We start from the raw sequence: 26,677 nt of genomic DNA on the forward strand, positions 1-26,677 counted from the left end.
TTTGTTTATATTACTGTCTACATTAAGTTGTTTAAATAGGATGAGAACCTCTGCAAAAACACAATCATTTAGTGAGAACACCCAAGTTTAGGGATGCCAGGAATGAGGATGTTTAAGTAGGCTTTCTTCCCAAAAGCTGAACTGCATAAGTGATTTTGGCCAAGTAATAATAGATGATGCATATACAGTATCCAACATATTCCAGCAACTCTTGCGCATGTCTACATCTACTAAGTCATTGATCTTTCCAACAGGCTTCTGAGGCGGCAAAGGCTATCATCTGATTATGTTCACACAAAGCCAGCAAGAGGGAGAGCTTGGATTCGAACACCACAGTCTGGGGCCAGAGTCCAAGGTCTTGACCACTATTCCATGCTGTGGAAACCAAGTTTCAGAACAGCTCTGGAAAGTAACATTTGTTGTAAAATGAGAATGAATTAATGAAAGAACTGCTTATGTTCTCTACTCAATATATGCTATATCACAGTACATGCTATGAAGTATATATTAGGCTTATGACTTGAGAATTTATTACTACACCTAAAAATACTAAATAAAAAATTGTTTAAAGTTATTTGGGTGGTCTGTTTCATAAAGTAAGAAGATGAATGCTGTATAGCAAAATACCCATTCAACCAGCACATTAAGACATGTAGAATATTTACACATACTTTTTATTTGAATTATGCTTGTTTTATCTCTGAAACAGAATCTCTAATTTATACATATCAAGCTAACTCAAATATTTAAAGTATTCTTTTAGAGAGAGAGAAAGAGATCCAAAATAGATCCCAAGATCCAAAATTGATTCCATCAAGCTTAACCATCCTTCTGGGTAATCTTTCTTATGGCTCATTTATTTAAAAACTTATTTAAATTCTAAAGACACACAGACATACAGATCCTCCCACCCACACCACACACACCACTCACATACAAAACATATAGCCTAGTGTAATATCATAAGACACACACTCTAGTAATTACCATTCCGGTCAAGGAACAGGAGTGCGCGAGCCCCTCTGGAAACTCTCTATGCGTCGTGTCCCAGTCACAGCTCCTTCTCTCTCCAAAAGTAACCAGATCTTGGCATTTATTCTCTTATATTTCTTTACCAACCAACTGTGCATCCTTAGACACTACAGATAGTAGAGTCCACTTAAAAAAAAACTACGAATTTTACGCTCTTTTAAACCATAGGCTCCCTCTTTCTCTCTTTCTTTTCCTTATAATTTATCTGGACAAATTCAGGTCATTTGAACTACTGGAGCCATATTCTACACCTGTGTAATGCAGTTCAACACGTTCTCTGTATTTTTGACAAGTTGGAAGCTGGATCCAGAGACTCAATCCCTTTGACAAGACTATAGGTGATATGTTCTTTTATCAAGAGGCACATACATGATTTGTTCTCCTTTTGAGAAGTTAGCAGCTTTGATGATCATGGCCTAGATCCATTAATCCATCAGGAGTTGGAAAAGTGGCTGATTTTCTACTTTGATCATTTCACTTTCATTTATTAGCAGAAATACTTTTATTAACAGACACTTGGCTTATCTACCACTTGGTTACCAGTGATATAGCTCATATGGGAAAATGAGATAAATGCTTGATTCTTTTCCTTTATCAATTTTCAAGATAATAAATTGCTTCCCTGCCCATTCTTTGAGGTGACCAATTGTTTTTGTGTTTTAATATCATTATGAAATTATCAATTTAAACATACTTAATGGGTATTAATCTGTGACATTTCTTATTTTTACTGAAACTCAAAATTCTCATCTTTTGCTGGTAGAAGCCTCTTTTGAATTCTCTCTTGAGTCCTTTTGACATTACTGTAGTAGTTTCTGTTAGCTTCTTTGTACCTGCTTTGATGAGATGTTTCAGACTAATCTTGTACATTTTCCATTTCAGCCATTTCTCCAAGAAACTCTGGCTACTAAGAAACAGGAATTCAAGACCCAATCTAGGTGCTAGGGATGCTCACGACTACTGAATTCATCATTGTTTCTAGGCCTTTTCAGGGGACACACACACACACATTTGTGGGTATGCGTGTTATAGACAAATACAGATATACATATACATGCATATTTATATATTTTAAGATAAAAAATCTTTTAAGTTCATACTAATATTTTCAAGTAAGATTGAAAACGACAATGTTTGTCTTTTTACCACTTTTATTATACAATTTAACCATTTAAAGTAATTTTGGTATAGTCACACTAAATTGATGCACCACAATAAATTTTAGAACATTTTTATCACCCCCCCCAAAAAGAAACACCATGTCCATTAGCAGTCACTCCCCATTTCCCCCCAATTCCTTCAGTCCTAGGCAACCTCTAATTCACTTTCTGTCTCTATGGATTTTCTTATTTTGGAAATTTCATAAACATGGAATCATACAATATGTGGTCTTTTGATTGTCTGAAGCTTGTTCTCTGGTAGAGTCATCAGGAAGGGCTCCTGGAAACAGTATTCCCTAAGTTCTTGCATGCTGATAATAGATTGTGTCCTTTACACCTGCAAGTCAGTTTTGCTGGATATAAACTCCTCATTTCTCATTCTTACTATAGCTGCCAGAATTCCTCTTGAGTTTGCCATTAAGATGGGAGATCTGTTTATAATGGAAAGCAATCTGCATTCAAATTTTGGATAAGGAAGGAGTTAAGACTGTGGCTATTCCATAAGTAAAGAATCAAGGCATGTTCCTGATTGTTTCTGTGTCTACAGCATTTAATTGTTTTCTTTGTGGTGCTTCTCCACTTTTCAGCATCTCTCTTCCACTATCAACCAACCAATTTCTCTTCTATAGAATACAAGGTTTTTCCAGGGCAGAAAGTGTCCAACTTTCCTACTTCTTTTTCATTCCTACGTACTTACATATCTGGACTACTTAAGCATTGTATAGGCATCGTATTTACACCAAAAAATGAGTTAAGAAGTTTTGAGTTAGTGGGAGGAACCTTCTCCCACCACAGCCCTCCTCCAATTTATAACATTCTGTGAACTTGAAAATCATAGTTCTAGAACACTAGATTTAGGTGATGAGACATTTATTCCACATTTCACTATTTTAAATCAATGAAAAAAACCCAAAAGAGATAGAAGGGCTTGCTCAAGGTCATGCAGTGAGTCAGTATCCAAACAGGATCTGGGAAGCCAGGATTCCAGATTCTAAGAGCAATGTTCTTTCCACTCCATAAGAGCCACTTTGTAATTTCATTAGGTGGATGTCTCCAATACAATGAATATTTCAAGTAGCCCCCTATTTACAAATGGCTTACCTATAGGCTCAAAACTTGGCAATTTCCCTTAGAAATACAAGTTTAAATAGAGAGAGCCTCAGATCATACACAAAAGGCTACTCCAATTACAGGATTTCAGACAAGTAGCTAATATCCTATAACTGGAAGGAGAGGCAGAGTTTTAGGGTGAGGGGAGAGCAAAGTGCAAGAAGACATTGTTGGCTTTTTATCACATCTATAGAGTCCTCCAAACATTTTTAAAAAATAAAACATTTCAAAAATATAGAAATTTCTAATACCTGTGTACTCATAAAAAGTTCTATCAATTCATATCATGTAGTCACGTAATCATATTTGCTTTAGATTAAAAAAATAAACTAAAACATTACAAATTCAAAAAAACAGTTTCTAATTACCTTGGGTTTTCACCATAAAGTGAATCTAGATTTTGATTTGAGAAGTCCCATGAGTGGTGGGTAGACTGTATGTTCCCCATTTCATAGTCACCTCCTTTATCTCTCAGACAAGGTTTTCTTTTTTCCCTGGCTCATTACTGAATAGCTTTTCTCTTACTCTTTTCTTCCTCAAGCAAGCATGCATTGCTTTTGGTTTCTTAAGGGATCTTTGCTGCTGTTAACAACAGGAAAAAGGCTCTCTGCTATGTCTTCCCTAATAACTTCTTTCAATTAGATCCTGTAGAGAAAGACAAAGTCACAGATTGTGCCAAGTGCATCAGTGTTCCCAGATTTCCTTCTACATTAGTAAAGAACATAAACTTCATTATTGAGTCTAGACAACTTATCACAAATAATTCCACTCTTTCGCCTTTTAAATGGTTGATGAGGAAAGTGCAGAGATTTCCAATGCACACATTTTTTTAAGAATGCGAAATACTCTACATACTATTTTGTATCACACTTTAGATATGTGTGTATTTAACAAAAATACTCTTGTTCCTATAATTAATCTTTGTCTTTTTACACTGCTTTTGGTAATACAAAGATGTAGTAATTGGATCTGAGACTGCAAGGATTTATGACCAATCTGTTTACATAAGCTTTGTGTCACCTCCATTTCCATGTGAACTGAGGATATTAACATCTAATAGATGTTGTTGTAAATAAACCACCATCTGAAATAGAAATCTATAAATTGACTATAAAGAAGGAAATTCAATTATCACTGAGTAAAGTCATTTTCTTTATGAAACAGATGTCAGAAAGAGAAAAAGGTGACTTTCAAGACTTTACAGGCTGGATTCTTGCAAGAAAAGTTTAAAAAATTTAAATCGTAGGAAAGGCTAGAATAAGTGAACTGAATCTTGAGCCAGTGTAGGGGCAAAAGTTTGGTAATGACATTTTTCCAAGTTTATTGCAATTTTCCTTTAATACTTTTCTGATCATAAGATTATGACTAGTTCACTATGGAAAATCTGATAACTACAGAAAAGCAAAGAGGCAGGGGAAGATCATGTACCAACCAGAAGCAAATATTGTTTATATTTAGGAACAGTTTTCTATGGAGTTATTCTCTTTGTTTTCCATAGCCGAAATCATATTATACATGAAATTTTGTGTCTTGCTTTATTTATGATATCGATACTTGTTCATGCTATTAAATAAATTAACAAGCATACATTTTAATGGTTGTACAATATGCCATTATGGGCATTCCATGACCTGCTCCACCATTCTCTTCCTGTTGAATACTTGAGATGTCTCCTATTTACTGAGTATATAAAATATATTCATTCACTGCCTTAGGCATAATATGATTACCTTTTGGTTAATTTCCTTTGGATAGATTCCCCAATGTGGAATAACTGGAGCTATATAAATACCTTTATTAAGGATCCTCTTACATACATAGTACCTAATAGCTTTTCAGAGCAATTGTATCAAATTACATTCCCTTCAGCAACGTCGGAGTGAATTTTTACCCTACTCAACCAATTGGGTATTAACATGGTCTTTTATAGGAAAAGAAGCCAAGATGGAGGTGGGGATGGGGTGGGGTGTCAAAGTGTTGGTATTTTACTTTGAGTATTTACAAAGAAAGTAAATGACTGTTCTGCATCTGCCTGGACTTGTGGGGAAAGCCTTGAATGGATAAATAAAACTAGTAGAAAGTCCAACAACAGGCAGTGGTGAAATGAGACTGGTAATCCTTGAAAGTGTGGGAACTGCCTATGTATCTGAGCACTAACTAAACTTCATTCTTTCAGGTGGCCTCTTGAAATTCCACAATGGGATGGACCCCCAAGAAAAACTCCCAGTGGAATACCAGGCCCCAGGATCTAATTTTAGGGGCCCTGGTTTTGAGTGTTGTCTTTTGACAACAGTTAACATAATTAAAAGAAAACATACTATAAAATGTTGGTTCACTGCAATCTTGAATGACTATTAAAAGTAGATTTTAATCATTTTTTTGCAGTTACTTTTATGATATATTTCAATAAATCTGTGCTTTCCTTGTTTTTGTCTAAGTGAATAAAATATAAAAAACAAATAGGCAACCGGGTTCCAAAGTTTTATTCAAGATCAGAAGAAATTCATTAAAGTGCTGTCAACATATGATAGATTTATGAGCTATTTCTAAATCCTGTTTGGAATTCTCTAATTACATAAAAGCATTCCAACTGTATTGGTAAACCTTCACAGTTTATGTCTGTTAATAAAGCCAAAATATTTTAGTTTCATTTGAAATGATGAGATACTACCTTTTTGCCATATTTATCAGAAAATATTCAAAAATTGAAAATACTTTTTTTTTCTAAATTGCGTACATCTACATTATTCAGTGCTCTCAATTACTACCATCCTCAACATGGTTTACTTATAAAGAAAAAGTTAAATGTATACCTTAATCATTACAATGCCACACAAAAAGTATATACAAATTTTATCAACATTCTGAACTGTATCAGACACTAATTCAGAATAAAAAGAGAGATTAATGCTAAAATGACATGGATGTTTTATATATACATATTGCAAGGATTCTGCTACATGTACTCACCGGACAATAAGAAGCATTTTATTCTATAGATGAAGAGGATGAGGGAATGAAGAATAAAAACATGGAGAGGGAAAATGAGGATGCTTACAATGTAAAGAATTATTTGGAAAAATTCAAGGAGAACTTTGTCTCTGTTTTGGAAAAAGACATGAATGCAATGAATAAATAATTTCAAATACAACTTCAATAAAAACCTGTTATAAACTCACAAGTGTTATGAACGTATCATAGTTTAGTTTTCACACCATAGCTGAATTATTGAGTTAAAAACCATATGTTAATTATTCTTTGTTGATCCGGAAGTGGAAGGTTTCACGGGTTATAGAAGATTGCTGCTAGCTCATTATATGAGGTTTAGCTGTCAAACTGATGAGCAAGTAAATAAGAAAGAAAGATTGTGGTACTAACCGTGGTAACTGGTTTGGGAATAATATGTGGGCAGGGTCATGGTGCAGACAAAGCAGGGTCTAATCCCAGTTCTGTCACTTCCTGTGTGTCTCAGGAATCTGCTGCATAGAGCTTCATTATATCTACAACAGGGAGATTATGCAATTTCCCCAGTACTGATACTGTATACCTGGCATACAATAAACCCTCAAATAACGGTCTTAGGGGCCGGCCTGGTAGCGTAGTGATTAAGTTCTCACACTCTGCTTTGGCAGCCTGGGGTTCACAGGTTTGGATCCCGGGCGTGGACCCACATGCTCCTTATGAAGCCACGCTGTGGTAGGCATCCCACATATAAAGTAGAGGAAGATGGGCACGGATGTTAGCTCAGGGATAGTCTTCCTCAGCAAAAAGAGGAGGATTGGCAGCAGATGTTAGCTCAGGGCAATCTTCCTCATCAAAATAAATAAATAAAAATGAATAAAAATTTTTAAAATGGTCTTAGTATCACCATTATCACCACTGCTGTTTTCTTCCTCCACTTCCCCTCCTCTTTCTCCCAAAGAGAAATCTACCATGAACTCAACTCTTGAGTTCCTCTGTTCAGAATGTTATTTTCTCCAAATCTTCAATGATGTCATTCAGATCTTGGCTCCAGTTCCACCTAAAGTGGTCTTCATCTTCCTACCCTTCTCTCTATCACTCTATCAAACGATTATGTATTTCCTTCACAGCACTTACTGGTTTCTGAGATTATCCTGTGAACTTATTTAACATTTTATCTTACTAGCATGTACATTTCATGAGAGCAGGCGTTCTGTTGAATCTGTTTATCACTGAATCCTCCAGAGACAAGAACACCACTTGGCATGTAATAGATGCTCAAAGTATTAATAGATGGCACATAATATTTGCTGAATAAAGCTATGAATCATGAACAACTAAACATGTTAATAATTGCACACATGACGAGATGATAGAGCGTTAAGGTCCACTATAACTAATTCTTCAGCGTTAAACTCCGGGTTGGTTAGTATTAGTTTAAGCTTAGTCATAAAGCATTAGACAGTAATAGATAGTCAAAAAGATTAGATAGCAGAAACTCAACATAACTGTTATAGGTGTTATCTGAAATAATAGTTAGGCCAAAATTGAATAATAAGTGTACTTTCTACCTGACTAGAGGAAATTCATGAGAGAAGACTAAAGTAGGGAGCCACTGTTTAATAATCATAAGACCAAGTTAGCCATAAGAATTGAAACATGGAAGTTAGCAGTGATTTGCAAATTAGAACAATTGTGGCTATTATTACATCAAGAACTTTAAAAATCTGTTAAAACAAGATTAAAGAAGTAAATGCAACAATCAAATGGTACCTGTAAGACAAAGGTGACATTTTCTTCTGCGTATCTGCTCTAATTCTAACCTTCTACCCAACAAGAGGAATGAAAAACAAAACAAAAAAGAGCTGTGAAAAAATTCTTGCACTCTATGCCTATACCATTAAAGCCCTTGGATGTCCTCACTTTGCAGGACCCTAGAATTAATCACTATTTGTACTGCTTTAGAGGAAGTGGATACCGCAAATAAAATTGAAGATCATTAAGTTAAAAACAAACATTAGCCTCAAGGCTTAGGTTTATTTTACGATCAAGGTAAAAGAATTTTCAGTTAAATTATAGGATGAACTGTACACTTTCAAATGCAAAATTAATCGTGGCATATTCAGACATATCAGCAGATCTCTCTTGGAGGTGCACTTCATAAAGTAACAGAAAAGGATTCAGTTACTAGAATGGTTAACCCTAAGATTTGTCGATGAAATATTTTCTCAGATCTTTTAAAGAAAAAAATTTAACAGAAACACACAAACTATCAATTGACATCATAAAAAAGTGAACATAAGAAAGCACTGTAAATGAAATCTTTAGAGGACTTACTTTAGAAGGCACCTGCTACTAACTGAATGTTTGTGTCCCCCCAAAATTCCTATGTTAACTCCTAATCCCCAATGTGATGGTATTTGTAGGTAGGGCCATGGGAGTTGATTGGTCAAGAGGATGGAGCCCTCGTGAATGGGATTAGTGGCCTTATAAAAGAGACCCCAGAAAGCTCCGTCATCCTTCTGATCATGTGAGAACATATGGAGAAGATGCCTGTCTGTGAACCTGGAAGTTCGTTCTCAACACACACTGCATGTTCTAGAGCCTTGATCTTGGACTTCTCAGTCTCCAGAATTTGGAGATATAAATGTTGTTTATAAGCTATCCAGTCAATGCTATTCTGTTATAGCCACCCCAATGGACTAAGATAGTACCTAATTATCAAACCATAAAAATTTTAATGAAAGCAAATTTTTGTAAATCAAATGATAGTTTCATACACTAGATAAGACAATTTTTTTAAAAATCCAAAATAAATTCACATCACTATGATCAAATTTACTACATTTATCACAGGTAAAATTTCATTTAGTTACAGTTTAAAAGAAACAGCTCTGCATAGGTATAGCTGCATTAAATCCAACTAATCAGCTAATATGCGTTCTGTTTCCATTTCCAGTGCCAACTCTAATCATCTGTGCTAACGTCTTAAGGCTCTAGAGTCGTGAATGTTTGTCCAATAATCTTATACTTAAATTTCATATTGCGTGACTCTTTCTCTTTTTTGTTTAAGCAGTGACTTTTCTCAGTACCTATTTTCATACAGATTTATGAATATTATGTAAACAGTGTTTATATCTTAGCAAATTTAAAAATAAGTTCACTGATGCTTGGTGGTTTTTTTCAAAGACCAATTTTTACATTATATTTTTTCAATTAAAATGTATTGCCTAGTCAGCCATGCAGATAGAGTCTGACAAATCCCTCCTTAACCTCTCAGTCTCATGATGTTATTCTGGATTATGACCTCACTCAAAACTGCCCCAATTTTTAAGTATCTTATTCATGCATCCAACTCCATAGTCTTACCTTTCAGAGCTTCCAGTCACCTGCTAAATTACGGCTACTACTCATTTTCTACTTCAGCTGAACTTCAGGCAAGTTAACCAGTCCATTTTCTTTCTAACCATCATTCACCTGCTTTTCTTCTTACTGTTTTATACTCATCTTGGACTTCATGGTCTACAATTTCAACAAAATTTTTGCCAGTATCTTAGAATCCACGCATTTCTTTGTCTCTGTTACATCTGGCTAGCAAAACACAACTAAAACCAACCAACTACCTTCTCCATGCTTGTATCTGAACTGCTGAACACTGCTGGAGAAAGAAATATCATACACCTGGGAGCACTGATGCCACCATCAATTCATGGCCACCAACCTAGACACTGTCCAGAAACTCTACCATGTTTTTCTAATCAATCCTCTCTATAATGACAATTTTAAATTATACACATGCATCTCAAATGTCTGCTTTCTCCTGCTGAGTCTCAGCAGATGCCTTTGTTTTCTACTTCATATAGTTAACAGGAAGCATGAAATGGTAATTATCTCATATCTCCATCACATCTACCAAATCACCGACATATGTGGCCATTTTCTCCTCCACTCTCTCATACTACAATGAAGGAAGGACACTCTCTGAGGCCATCTGTCCTCTGAATCCCACCCTCCTCCACTTTCTTAAAGACCTTCTCTTCAATCAAAAGTAATTTGGGGGGCTAGCCCCATTGCCAAGTGGTTAAAGTTCCACATGCTCCATTTCAGTGGCCCAGGTTCACGGGTTTGGATCCCAGGTGAGGACCTATTCCACTCATTAGCCGTGCTGTGGAGGCATCCCACGTACAAAATAGAGGAAGACTGGCCAGACATTAGCTCAGGGCTAATCTTTCTCAAGCAAAAAAAGGGGGAGGATTAGAAACAGATTTTAGCTTGGGGTGAAACTTCCTCACAAAAAACAAACAAAAAAACCCAATTTGGATTCTAAGCTAATACCCTACCAAAAATACTCTCAGTAAAGTCATCCGTGGCCTCCACATTCCTACATCCCAAAGACACTTTTCAGTCCTTATACAACCTGCTCTACCAGCAGCCTTTGACACAACTGAATACCCCTTCATTTTCCAAAACGCTGTATTTCCCTTGGCTTCTGTGATAATCACATTCTACTGGTTGTCCTCCTACTTCTGGGACCACCACTTCTCAGTCTCCTTTTCTGGCTCCTTCTCTCCACCAATGCCTAAAACTTAAGGCCCTCTTTTCTCAGTCTATCTATGCTCTGGGCAGCCCCATGCCCTTCTATCCCTTCAAGTATCATTTAGCTGTTGATGACTCATGAGTTCAGGCCTACGGCGTACATCTATATTCTGTGTTTGAGATGCCTCATGTCTAGCTGTTACTCAGTGTCTTGTGGCCAGAATGCCCAAGTTTCAAGCCCAGCTCTGCCAGTTTGCATGCCCTTAGGCAACTTACTTAACTCTTGCTGCTGTTTTTTCCTCCATAAAATTAAGATAAATATAATACCTACTCCTACTTTATAGGGTTGTTGTGAAACCTAATGAATTAACATTTGCCAGCGGGGACTGTGTATCTGTTGTTCATTGTTTCTGCAGCACCAAGTGTGGTGCCTCAAAGCAGGTATTCAATAAGCATCTGCTGACTCACGAAATAAATAAACTCACCAGATGGTAAATTATCACAATTCTGAGGAATTTTCTACCAGCCCTATTAAATTTTAAATTCCCTGTTATAGCTCCCTCATGAAACCCTTCTAAAGGACACCACAATTTCAAAGAGAATGAATACATGGGAATATTCCTGGAAAAATACAACTTCTGTTTAAAACACACACACAAATCTAGTATTAGAAATCCACGTCAATATGATTCAGGCAATAAAAATGATTTGAAGTGTTGGTTTTAACAGAGTGTGAATTATGAAATGATTCAACATAAATCTAAATATAAACATATTACCTCATCTCTTTCATTAGGCTTTTGTAGAATGAGAAGTGACTTGCCTAGGGAACACTTAAAGAGAAAGTGGTCAAAGGAAAAGCACCAAATTCTTGATGTTGGGTCAACACAGTAGGGTGCTGCCAAAGAGCAATGACTGGCCCCTGCAATCAGACAACTGCCATGGTGGTGCCAGACACCCCCCTTTTCTTTTAAGTGAGGAAGATTGGCCCTGAGCTAACATCTGTGCCAATCTTCCTCTTCTTTGTATGTGGGGCACTGCCACAGCATGGCTTGATGAGTGATGTGTAGGTCTGAGCCTGGGATCTGGCCCGTGAACCCTGGGCCACCGACACGGAGTGTGTGGACTTAAGCACTATGCCACAGGGCCAGCCCCTGGCATTCCTTTTTTATAAGGTGGTTTGCATCTGTTTGTCAACTTTACTGTCTGAAATTTGGAAGGCAAGGGGAGAAGCTTAAAGGAGAAGATACTTCTTGGGGAAGCAGAAACTTTGTAGACAAGTGCTGGAGGAGTAGCCTTCTATTGGAAAAGTTAGTGAAGACATGTATTCCTGTGCCAGGGCATGACTCTCCACTTACTATCTGGGTGCCACAGGGTGGAAGGCTTTTCCTTCCAGACTGATTCCAGCTTGGGAAGCCTTGAGGAAGTTCTCTCTTCTCACAAATTCCTATCTTCTGCTACTCTTGGCAGTGGAGAAAGCTATACAGTTTAACCCACGTCGGTGGACACTATGGCAGTCATTAACGTTGTTCATGAAATTTTCCTCCTGGACATATGCTGGTAACACTGCATCCCTTCCCCCAACCCTTTAAGTTACAGTGGCCATGTGACTTGCTCTGGCCAATGAGATGTGAGCTGAACGAACAGATGCCTTTCCAATAGACGCGTTAAAAGCCAGTGTGTGATTTTGCAGGTCCTCTTTTGCCACCCTCTTCCCCCTAACCCCAAGTCCTGCCTTGGCAGCTGGAAATAACCCAGATGGCTGGAAAAGACCTATTGGTCTGGGCTCTGGAGGGCCGATGATGAGAAGCAGAGTCATGGGCAGAGCATGTGACTCTGGCAGAATACAGATTGTGCCGAGTACATTGTTTTAAACCACTGAGATTTTGAGGTTATTACTGCATCATAACCTAGGTCTCTTCTCACTGACGTGAATCTGCAGTCTGCCAACGATGGGCAAAGGGCTGTGCTGAACTAAAAGGGAGACAAATATTTCATTAAGAAACAAATTAATTTTCTGACTTTCTCTTTCCTTTCGGCACCAAACGCTCTTGTTTGGTCTACCATCTCTATCAACCAGATGGAACGCTAGACCAGCTTCTGCCATTTATACATGAGCATGAATAAATTTAGGAGTTGGAATTATTAGTAAACTGTAGAACGACTTTTATGAATTGCTGAGACAAAGTTCTTATAGCTGATAAAACTTCCGTGCTTTTGAAAACACTTTCAAATACAGGATAAAGGTTTATATAGAGAGAGATGCATATAACAAACCTGAGTTAAGAAGTTGGTATGATTTCTGTAATTCACTCCAGGACCAAGAAAGATAGTAATTTCATTTGACTAAAATGTATATTATTTTAGAATCAATTCCATACACTCCTAGGTCCCCTTTAAAGTACAAATTAAACTTCCAATCACAACGAAATATTCAATATGTGACAGCTGTTAACTCATTAACCATGGAAATTTAATCACAAATATAAGCAAAATTACTTATCTCTAATATCATGTTTTACTAAATTAAACCTTTTAAGTGAAAATAGCTATTCAGAATATTATATTCATAAAAATTTCAATAATGAATGCTAATAGTAAATTAATAAAGTCTATGGACGGATGGATCTAAACCTCTAAGAAATCATAGGGACAAATACATTAGGACACAGTCAATACCATTTAACAAATATGATTAAAATTGTTCCTTTCCAGGAAATTACCATAAATGTGTCATTAAATGGTTTAGAATGTTTTAGCTGGATAGTTTCCTCAAATTAAAGAAACATATGTTGTAGAACTTCTCTCACATTTACCTTTTATAATTTCATCTTAGGTCTAAAATTTCAGAAAATGCTCTAACTAACGTTAATTCTATTTAAAAGGTCCACAATAAGTAATCTGCCATATTTAGTTATGATTTAAGTTTAGATATAGTCTCTAGCTCACCGGTGGTCAAAACTTTCTCTTTAGAGAACTAGCACCTATAGAACAGATAAAAAGGAAGCTGTTCTGCTGGGGTTGGGAGAGGGGGTGGAGGTGGGGAGAGGGGGTGGAGGTGGGGAGAGGGGGTGGAGGTGGGCAGAGGGGGTTGAGGAGGGGAGATGGGGTGGAGGTGGGGAGTGGGGTGGAGGTGGGGAGAGGGGGTGGAGGTGGGGAGAGGGGGTGGAGGTGGGGAGTGGGGTGGAGTTGCAGGGGCTTATACAGGGGGTTAGAGATCAGGCATATTTTCAATCCCCTTATTACGTAATATTTTCTCCCTCTCCATCTTCTACCTCAAGCCTTCAGGGCCAACTGCTTATTTATGTTATCAATGTACAGGTTTTATTTGAAAAGCTATTGGAAGAATTTTCTGTTGGGGTTTTAAAAAATAAAGGCCACAGACAATCTAATAAAGGTTTAGTCAACAATCATTTACTAAACATTTTCTAGCGCTAGGCACACAGGGCTAAGCAATGGGATATAAAAACAGTGGAAACTTACTCCTTTTTTTGAGTTGTACAAATTCTACTGGGGAAAAGGGGGTGAGGAGGTAAGACGACGCAGAGACCCATAAATGACAAGCTGTAAAAGTAGCATATGCAGAGAACGCAATGAAGGAAGTGCCTGACTCCGCCTAGCAGGAGTGGGGGTGGTGTGGGCAGTACAGTCAGGGAGGGTCTCACTGAGGGGCATGTCTGGGTTGGGGGCAGGTGGAAGGAGCAAGGTGAAAGCCATTCTTGGTGGAGGGAATGTGGATATAAAAAGCACACAGATGTGCTTAGGGCATTTGGGGGGAAAAAGCCCATCGTAGTTGGAGAGAAGGTGTGTGAGAGGGGTAATGAACAAAACCAGAAGAGGTGAGCTCAGGCCAGATGATGAAGGCTCTGTACACCACATCAAAGAGACTCAACTTTTAAGGCCACAGGGACTGGTGGAGGTTTGCAAGAAGGGCTGTGTGACACGATTACACCTTTATTTAGTGTTCAAGTGGAGAACTGAGGGAGGAGGGAAGATGCTGGAAGTATAAGGGTCAGGTCAGACAGACATCTCTGAGTCAGTTTTCGGCCTGCGTAACTGTCCTGTCACACCAAAGCTAAAACTAACCAAAGCACACACCTTTTTTTCTTACAGGTCTGTTTCTTCCCAGTTTTGGTTTATGAGAGTTACATTTCCTCACTAAAAGATAAGCTCCACAAGTGCAGGGATTTGAGGGGATTCTGTTCTCAAGAATATCTCACAGCAAAGAAGAGTGTCCAGCATGTGACAGGAACACAACCAACACCTACTGAGGAGATACTCAGCTCTCCCAAGGCGTGACTGTGTCTGTGGACACATCCCTCACTGCTTTATCTGGGTCACTCCCATCCTGACCACCACCATGTCAACACGCCACTTTGCCAACACACACCTGTGAGAGCCTTCCTGCTGAGGGCACCCCTCAAACTCACCCTCATCAAACAGCTCTGTTGCTTAACAGATGAATAACATGGCTCTTCCTGTTACCACATTCTTTCTCAGAAAACTCTTCTCAGTGAGAATACTGATGAGCAGGAGGGAGAAGAAGCTCTGTAAGTCCAGCCTTTTTCCTCATTTTAAAATCTACTTATATTCTAACTTTTCTTATTTCTATTTTCTTTTTTCTAATTAATAAAATATAGACTTAGTTACTCATATAGTAATTTTTTTACAATATAGACATTTAGAACTATGTATTTCTCTAGTACAACTTTGGCCATTTTCCACAGAATTTAAAGGGATGATTATACTTTGGTTGTTTGTTAAATAGCCATTTTAATATTATAGATTCATTCTCTGATCTAGCTATTTAAGAGATTATTTTAAAATTTTCATGTGGTTTCACCATTTTAAATATGTGTATCATATGTTTCCAATCTTATATACATATATTTTTTTTTGAGGAAGATTAGCCCTGAGATAACATCTGCTGCCAATCCTCCTCTTTTTGCTGAGGAAGATTGGCCCTGAGCTAACATCCATGCCCATCTTCCTCTACTTTATATGTGGGATGCCTGCCACAGCATGGCTTGACAAGCAGTGCACAGGTCTGCACCTGGGATCCGAACCGGTGAACCCCAGGCAGCTGAAGCAGAACATGCAAACTTAACCGTTGCACCACTGGGCCGGCCGATCCAATGTTATATTCTGATTGTGGCATTGTATAGGTATTTTACGGAAAAATTCTCATTGTCTGTAACACAGTAAATATTGGTCAAGAATTTGATTAAGTAAATTTTCTGTTTCATTGTGCTATTATTCCAAGTCTCTCTTTTAATTGCCTTGCTCAAATCTGTTATTTATTCATTGTATAGGCTTAATATATTATATTTTGATCTTGAGGTACTGTGATTTTTTTTTTAAAATTTCTGTCATTTTCTTTCAATTATGCCTTCTGTTGATGTCTCTGCTTTCTAGATTCGAATCAACTTTATTAGAGACCATAATTAAACTACCTTTCATATATTTGAGAGAACAGGATAAATCTGAGGCCAACTGTTACAATTTAGGTAGGATTTGGGGAGAGGGGTGCTAATGTATTTCTTGTGGATCCAAGTGTATTGTTGTTTATTTGTTGTTTATACTAGATAGTTCCACGTTTTATGGAAACTTTAGTATGTATACAGGTAATATTATATGTGGGTTATTTTGTGTTATCAAATTTTTACTGTTCATAAAAACAGAAAACCTGAAATACTGTTAATTCTCCCCTCCTTTTTTTGCTCTGGTCACTAGGAAACCTGAAGACAAATTTCTGCCAAAAGCCTAGTTGCTGTACCAGCTGTTTGTTAATCTTACCTGTGGCTTTAATATTCTCTGACTTTATTACCTGTTTTCCACAGCCCTGTGCGTATTATGCACATTTTCTGTAAGTCATTTTAATTTCTTTGCAGAATGAGGCAGGAGACGGATGGCCTGGGAGATGACTTTCTCTCTTTAGCAGACTGCGGCAGACACTGAGTTTGAAAGGTAATTCCATAACGCATCCTAATTTTCTAAGGGATTTCTAAACACTTTTATGATTATCCATCACTAAACAAACTCTATAAAATTAATCTCTAGCCCTCTAAACCCCCCAGTGTGTGAATCCTCTTATGAAAAAAAATAGATCTTTCCACCACTAAACTCACATTCTCAATTCTCTCCTCCCCACTCTAGAATCCAATCTCCTTTTTCTGTCTTCCCCTTGATATTCTTAAACTGAGTGGTATTAGCTACTTCTCTTTTTTAGTAAGTTCTTCAGCAATCTTTTGTACTGGTATCTGAAGCAATGGATTTCTTAAGGTTAATCTGGGGAAAACTTCTGCTGTCTTCAAAATGAAGGCTATCTCAGCAGAGTAAACTGATCTAATATAAGAATCTATTACAGGGGCTGACCTGGTGGTGCAGTGGTTAAGTGTGCACCTTCCACTTTGGCAGCCCGAGGTTTGCTGGTTTGGATCCAGGGTGTGCACGTGGCACCACTTGGCAAGCCATGCTGTGGCAGGCGTCCCACATATAAAGCAGAGGAAGATGGGCACGAATGTTAGCTCAGGGCCAGTCTTCCTCAGCAAAAAGAAGAGGATGGGCTGGCCCGGTGGCGCAGTGGTTAAGTTTGCATATTCCGCTTCTTGGCAGCCTTGGGTTCGCCGGTTTGGATCCTAGGTGCGGACATGGCACCGCTTGGCAAAAGCCATGCTGTGGTAGGCGTCCCACATATAAAGTAGAGGAAGATGGGCATGGATGTTAGCTCAGGGCCAGTCTTCCTCAGCAAAAAAAGAGGAGGATTGGCAGTGGTTAGCTCAGAGCTAATCTTCCTCGAAAAAAAAAAAAAAGAGCAGGATGGGCAGCAGTTAGCTCAGGGCTAATCTTCCTCAAAAAAAACAATCTATTACATATATCCAACAAATATTATATATATATATATATCTTCACTAGAGATATATATAACATATACATATATATCTATATCTATTTATTTGGATCAGATATCCTCATTTTCTTTTTTCATTGAAAGCTAGTTCCTCAATCTCTTTAGCTTCTAGGAATTGGCTTTTTGTTTTTCTAGCTCACATACTTAAAACATACTAGTCAAATGTTTCCTTTGAGGATTAAACACCTTGGTAGTTCTAAATGTTCTCTCCTAACTTACAGAATAAAGTAGTTTTTCAAATGAGGAAAAGTTTTTTCAAGTATATCATTAAATTATCAGTTTCCACATGATTTGTCTATTTCCTCTGACATCCTTAGTCACCATAGTGGAATTACATCTTTTTTTTTGGCTCCCAAACATCTATTCTCCCCACCTTTTCAATAGGGTTTTGATATCCTGTTCAGGAATTATCTATACTCAGTCTCCATGAGATACTGAACTCAAACCCTGTGGAAGACGCCTATCATATCCTCTCTTTCATTCCCCAAGATCCCCAAGGGGCCACTTGTAACCAAAACTGCCAACTGACCTCTTTCTCCTGGGACTTTGTGTCTTGATAAGGGTAGAAAAAAATAGAGTATGTTTATTAATTCTAGGATGTCCAGGGTGATCTTCAGGCCATAGAGATCCTCTGTGGCAACTTGAGACCATCAGTTCAACTTGTTCTTCAGCCTTCTCTCTGATTCTGTGGCATTACTATGTCTTATTAAATTCACTTTCTGCTCAATATAGCTATTGGTTTCTGTTGTAAAATAAATACATACTATTTTCTACACATATCATCTTCTCTTATAATGTCTTGTTTTGCATTTGCAAATTTTCAATATCATTTTTGCTTCAGTTACTCTTATTCCACGGTGGTGTTTCCCAAAATTTGTCCTGGGAAACAACACTTATATCTCAGTATTAGCAAAGGTTACAGAAAAACAGGTTTATAAAAAAACAGAGGGGGGGTTATAGGTAAGTAAGTGAAGAAAACACAGGGATAAATAAAACTAAATCAGTTTCTTTTTCTGTGCACTGTGAATTTCTAAGAAAGAATATAGGATGTAGCCTTTTACGAATTTATTTTTAGTATGTATGCAGATACAGATTTATCCTGCCATATCTATAGAAACTAGTGATCTGTAGAACATATTTTGGGTAATGATATTCTAGTTGCTGCTATTTACTCTCTCCAGTGAAGACTCTGGTTTCCCTTGAACTTAGAGCAATGTTATCCCTTTTATTTGTTTTTAATACTGATCATCCCTAGTTAGCATTCATCTTATCTCAATCCTATCTGTTTGCCATACTTGCGGCTGTTTGCATTTCTCATATAGATTCTGAAAATCTTGTGGCTTGACTTTTTTTTTTGTAATGGTACTGCAAAATATTTTAACTGCAGTAGAAAATTTTAAGTTTTTGAATATGTCCCTGTAATCAAAATATTTATCAATGGGTATTTCATGGTTTTATTGTTTTTCTGGCAGGTTTAGAGTACCATTGGCATTCTTGACTATTGTTCAGTGTTTCTAATTGTAATTTTGCTGAAGCATGGATCATAAATCAGTAATACTTTCTCTTTGATTTTTACAATATAAATTTAAGAGCCAAGCTTATGTAAGATGTTCTCAAAACACTTCTGAGCCTCAGCGATGAAATGAGAATGTTGAATTATGGTGATTCTTAGCCTCTCTATGAGATAATTTAGGAAGATAAATTTTCCTGGACTATCTTAGTAAATACCTTGATCTACATAAAAGTGTGTAGTATAGAACTTTATCAACAATCTGAAACCAACCAATTCATCATTTGGTCATGTTGATGTTCTTTCTATTAAATGAATGCTCCACTTTTCATTTTGATATGGAGACAAATGGCTCAAGCAGAGACTTGGTGTAAAATAATTTTCCTTGATCACATTCCTGATAGCCAATTCCCCTGAGTGTACTGGTCAAATGAAAGCCACTTGTCAGCAATGGGGTAACTGGGAGGAAGAAACAGGAGATGATGTTAATGTAGTCTAGCACTACTAATCACTTCTTACCTCGCAACCCCACTTTAGAGAACAAATGTTTATTGGCTGACTATAGCTATATTATTCAAAATACAGCAATACTGGTAATAACCCAACTGTCCAACATTTGGGGAATAGTTAAGCAAAAATTATGCCGAGAAGGTGAATCTTTATGAACTAAAATTCCATACAAGTAGAAAAATATATAAGACAGGAAATACTTTAAATAATTTTTATCATAGAAATAACATATAGAAAATCTAGATATAACAAAAACCATGTTTTGCACAGGGATAAGGACAAAGCAAACATACTAAACAAATAATTATATTCAATAGTAGTGTTCTTTGTAGTCCTTTGTTTACTAAAGTTAGCTAAGTATAGAATAAAAAAATACCCTTACAAGGTCTTAGGCAACTGATTATCATCTATAGGCAAACTGTAATATCTAGGGTATTATATTCATATAGTGTACAAACATATATGTCTATAATAAGTATACACATATACAGAAACAAATATATGTATATAAGACATTGTTATGAGTTAAAAAGTATCCTAATTAAATATAACGCATATTTAGAAGAAATACGTATTTTTCCTTTGTATGCTGGCTTGTCCTATTTGAGCCCAGCTATAGAAGGACGCAATCTTTGTTTCGTCCAAATGGTCTCACCTCCACATACATGACGAAGAAGTTAAAACCAAGGTCTTCCTAAGTATGCCACGTCAAAAACAATGAGAACACCCAGGGCTTGGATACTCTAAGACAAGTACTCTAAAAGCAGAAACTTGTTAACTAAAATAACATCAGTTAATTTTACACATAACTTTCTAGAAATATAAATTCCCTGGCTTAATGCTTAGAACACCCTAAACCAAACCAAACAAGTGAAATGATTGGGACTGGAAAAGGGGAAAGAGAAGTGTAATGTACCAGAAGGTCTCACTACTCTGGCTGAGAAGGTGACAACGTCCACAATGAAGAACAGAATTTAACACTTAAACAGGACAGATAGAGGTGAATATAGAAGCCATCTATATACTTCGATATCTCTATAGTAAAATAAAATCAAGAGAGAGAGAGAGAATGTCAAGATTATGTGGGCTGTTTTGTGATGGCTAGAAAAGTACCTGAGAGACAGGAACAATGCTAAAGCAGCTTTTCTCATTAAACATTTATTGCTCTGCTTAAATCTTTTCGAAGGAGCATAGAAATACATGAAATACTACACTAGGCAAGATCCACTCTTCCCCCAGCCAGAATGCTGAGGCTAACACAAACCTGATTGACATGCAATTGAAACAGGAGACTCTTTTTCTTTGACATGAGCTCTTAACACTGTCAACATTAAAGGTGAGGTCCATTCCAAAAACTCTTAGTGAACATTTAGGTTATTCATAAGGTTGTCCAAAACCTTTCAAGAAAATAGCCTCTGTACTCTTTATGAGTATGATACAAAAATCCTTTCTAGATCTATCAATAAAAGGCAGCTCAATTAAAAATTCCTGCTTCGTTCTGAGCAGCAGATAATTAACTGAGCCTCCCCCAGGAAGAGCTCTGCAGCGCTGTACACAGGGACACTGGCCTACATCGCTTCTCACTGGGTCCTCAGTGAAAGTGAGTTTCTCCCTTAGCCCCCCAATTTCTCAAATACTGTAATTTTTATATCTTACCTGCCAAGCTTTCTTCACTTTAAAAAGTTTTTATTAAGCCAACAGTATACTAACATTAAAATAATTTTTAAAGAAAAGATTCATCCACAAGCCTGCCACTACACTAAACCTCTTTAATTTGTCCAACGGCACACATAATTTGTAATTGTAACCAGACCATACATAACATAATGGAACAAGGCTTTTTTAAAGGCATTGCTTAACATTTCCTGACATGTCCTGCCAAACCTTCCCAGTGTGCTCATTTAATTAGTACATATTATATGAAATTCATGATATGCTAGAGGCCCATCAAACTATGCAATTTAACGGATACCACAAAAGGCATATTTTACTCTAAAAATGTAATTTTAAGACACTTTATAATTCAGATTTTATATGTCACTTTTCATCTCACCTCTTCTCCAGACAGATAGTACGCTGAGAGTAGTCCACCAACAAAGCGTATATTTACTTCAAAAACAGAAACTTCGGCTTTCTGTGGAAACAAAATAAAGGCAGTTCATATACAAATGACAGTATACAATTGAGAAAAATACCATCGTGATCAAGTGCACTGAGCATTTAAATTTTCTTCAATCTTATATGCTTGTCCAGAGAGATTTATGCACAAGAGGGAAAAGTCTTTTAACAGTATCAAAATATACACAAATAGATAAAATAATTTTGAATCAAAATCACAATTCTAAAAATATTTATAAAATAAAGTTACTTCCTCCCTCTATTCAACAGCAGCGACAACACTCAGTATTCTCTATTTGTGCACAGGCGAAAGGGCCAGGACATATTATTTTCCAATTCTGTGTCCTTCTTTTATTTTATTCATTTGTCTGCCAGACCCTCTATTCTTTGGCTTGTGGTTCAACATTATTCTGGCATTCTTCTCACATCATGTGAAAGTAGCACAGCTAGAATGCAAATAGGAGTTGAAGCTGGGGGACTTGGGTTCTAGTGCTGGCTCCCAACTTTCTGCCTGTGGCCTGGGATGGTCACATCTCTCTGAGAAGAAATGTCATCTTTGCATAAAGGAGATGATAACCATAATGCATGGTGTACCCTGCTGAAACAGTTCTTATTTACATTTATAATAGTTTGCTTTTATTATTACTTAAAATGTGCCAGATCCTATGCTAATCTCTTTTTTTTTTTTTTTTGAGGAAGATTAGCCCTGAGCTAACTACTGCCAATCCTCCTCTTCTTTTGCTGAGGAAACCTGGCCCTGAGCTAACATCCGTGCCCATCTTCCTCTACTTTATATGTGGGACGCCTGCCACAGCATGGCTTGCCAAGCAGTGCCATGTTTGCACCCAGGATCTGAACCAGAAAACCCTGGGCCGCCGAGAAGCGGAACGTGCGAACTTAACCACTGCGCCACCGGGCCGGTCCCTACGCTAATCTCTTTACATGGACTCTGTCTTTTAATCCTCAAACCAACTCTGTGAAATAATTACTGTTTTTATGTCCATTTTACAAATTGAGAAACTGAGATTTATAGTGGTTACTGTGACTTTTTAAAAGTCAGATAACTAATAAATGGTTGAATCAGGATTTGAACTTGAGTACTCCGATTCCTGGTCCACGCTCTGCTCTCCTGACTCCTCTACCACCTTACGTGATAATGCACCATCTCTTTATTAATGGTCACATAATTATGGCATATAGTTAGTAATTATTGCCAACACTTTTATTATTTTACAACATCTGACTACTAAATGGATCTGTTCTGCATTCTGTTACTTGGTAATTTACCACAGCTAACCTATAATAGATGTAAGGTACACTTCAAGCTTTAGTTAGCTAGTTTTCATGTTCATTGGGCCTACTCAGCAATTGTTCACTTTTGCCTAACGTCAAACCATTCACCGATAGTCATAGGGGCTAAGAGCAAGCTGTAATGTATGGAGTCAATATCTGGTAGGTGTGCTTCACCAAAACCATCTGAGATATTATTCCCTTTAACAAGCATTTATTAAGCAACTGCTATGTGCCAGACACTTGGTTCTTGGAACGTGGCAATGAAGACTAACAAGGTCCTCAAACTCATGGAGCCTACATTTTAGTGGGAGAACACAATTCCGGGGCGTGGGGGGGGGGAGGAGAGATATTTTCATTTAATTCCCACAGGATCTGTCTAAAAAGGCATAAGGCTCTAACAATTAAAGCTAAGTAACCGTTTAGTTAACAAAATTTTTCAAAACATGTCCTGCAAAACAGAGATTAGGAAAACTTAGGAGAGAGAATTACTAGGCTGGAGTTAGGCAAAAGCATCATAATATAAGACTCTCTGATGAGTTCATTTAGTTGTATTTCATAATTCGTAACATGTACCTAATATAATTTGGTTAAAAGCATTCCATACAGGTGCAATTTATCTGTGAGGTGTATCACTCTGAATGAGTATTATGCAAATATTGGTAAAAGCTTTCATAGCCAGCCCAGATGGTCTAGTAGGTTAAGATTTGGGGCTCTCACTGCCACAGTCTGGGTTCATTTCCTGGGCAGGCAACCAGACCCCCTGTCTGTCAGGCGGTTGTCATACTGTGGTGGCTGCACGTTGCTGTGATGCTGAAAGCTATATCACTGGTATTTCAAGTACCAGCAGGGTCACCCGTGGTGGACAGGTTTCAGTGGAACTTTCAGATTAAGACTAGGAAGAAGGACCTGGCCACCCACTAATGAAAAAATTGGCCATGAAAACCCTTTGAATAGCAGCGGAGCATTGTCTGATATTGAACTGGAAGGTGAGAAGACGGCACAAATAGACCAGGCAGGGTTCCATTCTGCTGCACACAGGGTCACTAGGAATCAGAATCGACCTGATGGCACTAACAACAACAAAAAAGCTTTAATATTCCACAGAATTACTGATAAGTAGTGGAAGTGAATCCATTCATTTATTTTGGTTCACACAGCTATATTTCTTATGTGTAAAGGTAACAATGTCTAATAATAAAATCTAATGAATTTAAACTCTCAAATCATATCACTCTCAATTTACACTTGTTTTTCAGTTTTTAAACCTGAGAATAGTCCTCCACATTTCTGCCTATTGAAGCCTGTTAAGATGATTTTATATTATTATTCTGGCTATGGGTTCATTAGATATGCATTCTCTCTCCCTGCTACAAAAATTTTGGATAATCAGGACTTTTATATAGACATTTGATAAAAATTATTACAAGGTAGAGGACTGAGCCATGTCAAACACTACAGAAATACACCCTCAGCTAGACATCAATCACCTATTGGGTACAGTTGTTCAACCAGTTATTGATCCAGCAATGTATTCTAGAATCTAAATTCTATTTATCTTGCTCTGTCTGTAAGATATTGAGAGATGACCTTGCAAAGTGGCATGCTCAGTGTTAGTTGTTTTGTCTTGAATTTCATGGGTCTAATAGTCTAGTGAGCCTGTCCAAGAAGCAAATCTGGCTTGTTAGTGAATCTATGCAGGTTCCCAGTGAGTGCAGTGTCCTCATCTCTAAAAAGCTTGCTCAGAGATGGCACATCACCATGAGTAGTACTCAACAGTTATCATATCTTCCTTCTTTTGAAAACCAGAACTACATTTGAATTCCCAAAATATAATTTTTTTCCCTTTCCTTTTTTCAAAGTTAAATCTAAACTATTTAGAAAGCTTAATTTGAGAGCTCCTTCAATAATCTGGGCTATATTATGTTTTAGGTCAGAAGACTGAAATTTAGATACTTTTGGTTCATTCTTTACAGAGCCTTAGATGAAAGTGACTAACAAGATAAAAATTCTCCCACCATAACAAATTGGTTGGCTATACTGGGGCAGCAGACGATAAAAACACTACCCTAAAGTCAGAAAGACCTGGGACGGAAGGCTGGTTCGGAAGCTGGCTGACTGTAAGGTCCTAGGCAAGTCACTTATTGTCTCTGAGTCTTGGTTTTCTCATTTGTACAAAGAGACAATACATTCCTTACAAGGCACGGTGAGTCTGTGAGTGGACAGCACTGTGCACAACGCCTGGCACAGGCGAAACATTCAACAAAGAGCTGCCGCCATTTCCACTGGACAGCAGCTCAGCCTAAATAAACTAAGTGCCGCTGGAAAATCAGAAACTCCAGAATCATAATATCCTAAATTCTAGAATGCAGAACAATACATCTTCTCTGACCCTCATGGGAGTCATATTTCTCAATGGCTAAAAATCCTCTTTTGAAATATAGTATCTTGACCAAACTTCCCTTGGGGCTTGATATACTTTATATGGTATCTGGATTTTCAAAAGTGAATTTCTACAATCTGAGGGCTTTAGGCCTTTTTTACAAACTTCTGATTCCTATTTCTATTAAAATAATCATATTAAGTTTAAATGAACATATTCATCCTATTAATACTCATGCAGTGTCTTTTAAGATGTTCTAAAACTTTTCCAGTGACTTATCCTAATGAGAGAAGAGGAGCTGGGGCAAGAGGAGGACAGTATGTAAAGGAGGGGAGCCCCAAACAGCCTGTATCACTAAAATCTTGTGTGATTCCTCCTAACAATTAATGCAGACTTTGCAGTCTGCTTCATCTGTGCTTGTCTGAAAGTAAATAACTTTCTTAAATTTTTAAGTAAGGTTGCGTTCCAGGAATATGTCCCATGTATTCTATGGCTTCTAGCACACAGTTGCATGCGACTGCCAGTTTGAGAAGTAGGTCCAGTCTTCTGTTTAAATTGCATGCATCTGTTAGTTAATATCACAACTTATGAGCAAGTGGAAATTGGAAATTTTTGGCTAAAGGCATACACACCAAAAAATTTGGATTGGAAAAACTTCTCTTTCATTTCAACGTTCCTCTACTGATAGCCTTTAAATCAAAGAACACACTAAGCCAGATTCAAATATAAATTTAATAAAATACATGGTATAACTAAGTTTACACAAAAAATCAAGAGGTGAGTATTACAAATCATGGAAAAATTAGGCCTTAGTACTAATCTCTCACATTGCCTTGGATGTCTTAGACGGATAATTTCCACCTTAAGTTTATCCTTTTCCTTAATATTTCTGTCCTCTGGTTACTATACATATTATATGTAAAATTATGAGATAAAGTGATAAAGATTGCTAAAATGGAAAAAAAAGAGTTTAATTTAATAACCATTTTGTATGTCTTCCCCCCCTAATCCTTAACATTATGCTCTCTCTCTCTACTGGGAAAGGCTTCCTTCAAATCCACAGATCATGAGCTCACGGGCACAGGAACCTAAGCCTATCTGAGCAAGAGGGAAAGTGAACAATTCAAAATTCCTGTTTTAAAACAAGTGCCTGAAAG

General features: G+C 37.3%; 1 protein-coding gene across 4 annotated transcripts in view; it reads right to left on the minus strand.

The window, feature by feature from the left end:
• MAN1A1 (mannosidase alpha class 1A member 1) overlaps nucleotides 1-26,677 on the minus strand; it is a 162,613-nt gene that overhangs the window by 84,627 nt on the left and 51,309 nt on the right. For all 4 annotated transcript variants that reach the window (XM_008527151.2, XM_008527153.2, XM_008527152.2 and 1 more), the window contains exon 5: nucleotides 21,783-21,863. In XM_008527151.2, coding sequence (XP_008525373.2) covers nucleotides 21,783-21,863 — 81 coding nt within the window. The remainder of the gene's footprint in view (nucleotides 1-21,782; nucleotides 21,864-26,677) is intronic.

This window comes from Equus przewalskii, chromosome 9 (genome assembly GCF_037783145.1).
Source record: "Equus przewalskii isolate Varuska chromosome 9, EquPr2, whole genome shotgun sequence".
NCBI classification, from domain to species: domain Eukaryota; kingdom Metazoa; phylum Chordata; class Mammalia; order Perissodactyla; family Equidae; genus Equus; species Equus przewalskii.